This window comes from Salvelinus alpinus, chromosome 23 (assembly GCF_045679555.1).
Source record: "Salvelinus alpinus chromosome 23, SLU_Salpinus.1, whole genome shotgun sequence".
In the NCBI taxonomy this organism is placed as follows: domain Eukaryota; kingdom Metazoa; phylum Chordata; class Actinopteri; order Salmoniformes; family Salmonidae; genus Salvelinus; species Salvelinus alpinus.
The window spans coordinates 12,478,022-12,484,021 of NC_092108.1; the positions used below are offsets into that span (position 1 = coordinate 12,478,022).

The window sequence follows — 6,000 nt, forward strand, 5'->3', positions numbered from 1 at the left end:
CTCAGTCCTCTCTCCTCCACCTATCTTCAGTTAGTTTCCACTGCTGAAGCTAAAAGTAGCACACTCTCAGGGTGCTGTGTGTGTCTGTGTCTGTGTCTGTGTCTGTGTGTGTGTGTGTGTGTGTGTGTGTGTGTGTGTGTGTGTGTGTGTGTGTGTGTGTGTGTGTGTGTGTGTGTGTGTGTGTAGCTGTATGGAGATGGTGGAATCATGTGACAGCATCCTACCCTGGGAGGCTGACGTGATCGCTCTCTCTGCGTGAGCAGCACCAGCAGCAGGACTGACAGTAATAGAAGCCTGAATAATTCACCCCTGCATTTGCTATTCTAGATCTAGTGAACTACTCTCTCTCTCTGTCTCATCGGAGACTGTTGGTTTAGTTTCTTCCATCTCCAGTGCTGTACCAAGCTGACTGAGATTGTCGAGGCTACATCCTGGTTCTGTATAGTTGACTGGTTAAGGTTCAGGACTGCCTATCAGAACAGAGAAGTAAAAACATACAGTATGTTCAAGGTTCCAGGTGTAAGCATCATCTGTCCCTCCATCTCAGCTCCCCTGGTTTGCACTGTGCCAAGAACATCACAGCAGAGATAATTGTCTGTGTGGTACTTGTCCCAAGCCTAGGGAGCGGACAGATGTTGCCGTTGAGGTTTTATATTTATACAGTGGATTGTTTCAAATAGATACAAAATATGAGCTAAGTGAGTAAGTCAGTCACCCTGGATAAGTGCATCCGTGAAACAAACAGGCATTATAATAATAATAATCACTAGACAGTCCCACCAACCCAGAGGAAGCACACAGCCGCGCCCAACAGAACTCTCTCTGATTGGTGGAACAGCTGGTTGCCAGGAGAAAGACAAGGGGATTACCCAGGGGGCCAGCGGTGTGTGTGTGTGTGTGTGTGTGTGTGTGTGTGTGTGTGTGTGTGTGTGTGTGTGTGTGTGTGTGTGTGTGTGTGTGTGTGTGTGTGTGTGTGTGTGTGTGTGTGTGTGTGTGTGTGTGTGTGCGCAATTGGACAGAGACAGAGAGGCCTAAGCTCTGATTGCACAGAGAGAGAGGCCTAAGCTCTGATTGGACAGAGAGAGAGGCCTAAGCTCTGATTGGACAGAGAGAGAGGTCTAAGCTCTGATTGGACAGAGAGAGAGGTCTAAGCTCTGATCCTACAACTATCTGATAATACGCTGGGAAAGTAATGACATCACAAGCCCTGAAAATGTCAACAAAACAAGCACTGGAGACAACCATCACTTTCTATCGCTATAATAGATTATTGTCTTCCAACATTGTGGCTGAATGATATAGGCAAATGGGCCAAGTTCCATTATGCCAGCTCAGATCCACCCCTGGCCCAAATATATACTATATATCTACACTGGCCATCCCTTTCAGTGGCCAATGGCCATGATGTCATCATACTGCGTTTCCCATGAATGATGATGTAATTCTTTATTCAGTCTCCAAATCAAATTGAATTTGTCACATGCGCCGAATACAACAGACTTTACAGTGAAATGCTTCCTTACAAACCCTTAACCAACAACACAGAGTTAAGAATAATACGTGTTCAGAAAGTATTTACTAAAATAAACTATAGGAAAAAATATTTTTAAAACATTTAAATTGAAAGTAGAATAATAACAAATAATTAAAGAGCAACAATATAATAACAGTAGCGAGGCTATATACAGAGGGTACCCGTACAGAGTCAAATCTATGCCAAGTCCTACAAGCGTGATATTGTATAGTAGTGTTGTGTATAGTGGTGCTATGTACTACCCACATTTAAAATATACAAACTGACTGTGTTGTTTTTTACATGTTTTATTTAACTTGGCAAGTCAGTTAAGAACAAATTGTTATTTACAATGACGGCCTACACCGGCCAAATCCGGACGACGCTGGGCCAATTGTGCGCCGCCCTATGGGACTCCCAATCCCGGCCGGTTGTGATACAGCCTGGTTTCGAACCAGGGTGTCTGTAGTGACGCCTCTAGAACTGAGATGCAGCGCCTTAGACCGCTGCGCCACTCGGGAGTTTTAAAAGGGAGGTTGAAGATGAAGATGTGCAAGAACACGCAGTGTAAATAAGTTACAGAACTACAACGTCTTGCTATTTGTAGCCTACTATATAAACCTTTATATACTTCATTATGTTGGCTTTGGTGAGGTGTGTCCAGACCAGGGATCAAAGTCCATGGCTCTGTTTGAACACTGACAAAGGGTGGTCATACCTCATCTAGTGCTTATTCTCTTCTGGCCTACAGTGCAAATATGAAAAGATGGCATGATATGACATGTACAGACAGTTCTTTTCAAACCAATTTCCCCACAGATCAAGGAAAGGGATTATGTCTAGAGAGAACAATATTTTTTTTTTAAATGAACTTCAAACACCCCTTTGTGTGGAAGGGATTTCCTTCTTTTGTGATAACAGAGTGGCACCCATTTCATTATCCTTATTTGGTGTCAAGGACGTGTCCCAAATGGCACCCTATTGCCTATATACACCCCATAGGGCTCTGGTCAAAAGTCGTGCACTACATAGAGAATATAGTGACATTTGAGTGCAGACGTGAGTCTACATTCCAAGATGACTAAAGAAAACAAACAAACTGCCATTTCCTGAATCCACTTAGTAATGGACCAGACATTTACAGAGATAATAACTAATGTAGCTACCTAAGTGCACTACACTAACTTGAAGAAAAATATGTCACTACCCGCCGTTATAACAACATGAACAGACATTGTACAAACATCTACTAACGTAACGGTGGTTATGAATTAATTAAATGTGTTGTATCTGAATTGTAAATTCTGCTCTTCATACAGTACTGTACTTCGCTACTATAGTCTTGTAACGTACCGCACAACCGTCTTGGTTTGACTAGCTAAAATAAATCAAATGGGCTCAGGGCAGTCATCGTAGCTGGCTTGTCAGTGATCTTGTTGATGAAACAGTTAGTTACAGTAGCTAGCTAGTCAAATTCTGCACCATCTTTGCGGCTGGGTGTAGCTAACTTTAGGCCAGCTAATCTGCCACTGCCATCTCAGCTGGCCAAGCGTTAGCTAAATATCTAGATGAACTCCCAGCAGGTGTTGAGTGTTAACTGAAAAATTATGAGCATTTATTTTGAACGCAACGTTAGCTCATGTTGTTGGTACTGTAGTTAGCTAGCTAAAGTAAGCTAGCACTTGCCTGTCATTGTTGTTGTTGGATGACAGCTGACTGACTAGCTACAGTAGCTAACGTTACCTGACACGGCAAGATTAGTTCATTGCGACGACAAAGTTGACTCGGCAAAGCAGAGAAATACAGCTAGCAAACGATACAAACTTGACTGGCTAGCAATCAATAGTGTCCTGTTCCGATCGGTGATGGTGTGGGTGAACTAGCTTAGTGCTAACGTTAACGCTACACAGCTGATGTGGGTGGGCAGGTAGGTCAGTTAGCCAGCTAGCTAGCTACGCTAAAGTAACTAGTGACACTGCTGGCCGAGCTGATCACCGTGTCAATGGCGCAGCGCAGACTGTCACAGAGGGCACTCGCTTGCAGACAAAGAAATATGGCAAACCAACTTACCCCGACGACCACATGGTCTTCCCCTTGAAACTTAGGTATGTATTTGTCCCCTCTGGTCACCTCTGAACTATTCAAGGGCCTGAAACGGCACATCACTTTGATGGTGCACTCCGCCGGTACGTCGGCCATCTTCCACGATTTATGGATGAAAACTCACAATAAAAACACTGTAGATCCTCGTTCTAGAGGTGGTCGAGGGAGAGAAGAGGCGGCACGGCCCCTCGGTCCCAATATGACACTAGAATGGGCACCGATTTTCAACAATGAATGGCTATTTTCTTCTAGGGTGTGCTAAAAACACTTCATATCCAATGTGGAAGCCATGATGCCGGTGGATCACTGGCTTGCTCACCCCCTCTGTCCGTGGGACCCATATACCAAATTACGTCACCCTAAATCGTCAACACTCTCTCTGATGTAGCTCCTGAGTACACTATCCAGTCTGGTCAATTATGTTTCTACGAGTTCATATCATTGACCTATATAAATGAATATACTATGGCAATAACCAATCAATAGACGAATTGTTGAGATCAGTTATTACTTAGCTATTACTCATGCATGAAGAGATAATGTTGGCTTTTCTTGATGGCAATGCATGGTTATTGATTATCCAGTATTGCCTCAGATCGTATGAATGATGAATGACAAAATGCATGAGTTTAGTTATCATTAAAAGTATTCGCACCCCTTGACTTTTTCCACATTTTGTTGTGTTACAGGCCTGAATTTGAAATGGATTAAATTGAGATTTTGTGTCATTGGCCTACACACAATACCCCATAATGTCAAAGTGGAATTATGTTTTTAGACATTTTTATAAATGAATTAAAAATGAAAAGCTGAAATGTCTTGAGTCAATAAGTATTCAACCCCTTTGTTATGGCAAGCCTAAATACGTTCAGGAGTAAATCATTTGCTTATCAAGTCACATAATAAGTTGCATGGACTCACTCTGTGTGCAATAATAGTGTTCAACATGATTTTTGAATGACTACCTCATCTCTGTACCCAACACATTTATCTGTAAGGTCCTGAAGTTGAGCAGTGAATTTCAAACACAGATTCAACCACAAAGACCAGGGAGGTTTTTCAATGCCTCACAAGGAAGGGCACCTATTAGTAGATGTATTGTTTTAAGCAGACATTGAATATCCCTTTAAGCATGGTGAAGTTTTTAATTACACTTTGGATGGTGTATCAGTAAACCCAGTCACTACAAAGATACAGACGTATCTCAGTTGCAGGAGAGGAAGGAAACCGCTCAGAGATTTCAACATGAGGCCAATAGTGACATTAAAACAGTTATAGCGTTTTATGGCTGTGATAGGATAAAACTGAGGATGGATCAACAACATTGTAGTTACTCCACAATACTAACCTAAATGACAGAGTGAAAAGAAGGAAGCCTGTACAGAATAAAAAATATTCAAAAACATGCACCTGTTTGCAGTAAGGCACTAAAGTAAAACAGCAAAAAAATGTGGCAAAGAAATTAACTTTAAGTCCTGAACACAAAGCGTTATATTTGGGGCAAATCCAACACAACACATCACTGAGTACCAGTCTTTATATTTTCAAGCATGGTGGTGGCTGCATCATGTTTTGGGTATGCTTGTCATTGGCAAGGACTAGGGAGTTTTATTTAGGATAAAAATAAATGGAATAGAGCTCATCACAGGCAACATCCTAGAGGAAAACCTAGTTCAGTTGGCTTTCCTGTGTGTCTTATACACTGGGAGACAAATTCACATTTCAGCAGGACAATAATCTAAAACACAAGGCCAAATATACACTGGAGTTGCTTACCAAGATGACATTGAATGTTCCTGAGTGGCCTAGTTAAATTTTTTACTTAAATCGGCTTGAAATCTATGGCAAGACTTGAAAAGCAGTTGATCAACAACCAACTTCGACAGAGCTTGAGGATTTTTAAAAATAATAATGTGCAAATATTGTACAATCTTGGTGTGCAAAGCTCTTACATAATTACAGCTGTAATCGCTTCCAAAATTGAATCTAACATGTCAATCTAACATTGACACAGATACTTATGTAAATGACAAAATTCTGTTTCTAAAAAATGTTTTCCCTTTGTCATTATGGGGTATTGTGTGTAGATTTGATGAGAAAAAAAAATATTTAATCAATTTTGAATTCAGGCTGTAACACAACAAAATGTGGAATAAGTCAATGGGGTATGAATACTTTCTGAAGGCACTGTGTGTAATATAGAAGAATTAGATGACTTTCTACATCATTCCCTGTAGACTTATAGACTCTCTGTTATAGCCTTTATAGCCTCCTCTCTCACACAACATATGACACAATGGAAAAATGCCAGGATAGTGTTTAAGCAGATTTCCTGGCTGCTGCTACCTGTAATAGCGAAGGATGGCAATTTTTGGGGATGTCTC

At 41.4% G+C, this 6,000-nt stretch overlaps 1 protein-coding gene across 2 annotated transcripts in view; it reads right to left on the minus strand.

The window, feature by feature from the left end:
* The window catches only part of LOC139550249 (kinesin-1 heavy chain), a 43,378-nt gene extending 39,433 nt beyond the window's left edge, over nucleotides 1-3,945 (minus strand). For both annotated transcript variants that reach the window (XM_071361004.1, XM_071361003.1), the window contains exon 1: nucleotides 3,584-3,945. In XM_071361004.1, the coding sequence (XP_071217105.1) occupies nucleotides 3,584-3,712 (129 nt within the window). In that variant the 5' untranslated portion in view covers nucleotides 3,713-3,945. The remainder of the gene's footprint in view (nucleotides 1-3,583) is intronic.
* Nucleotides 3,946-6,000: the final 2,055 nt, after the last annotated feature.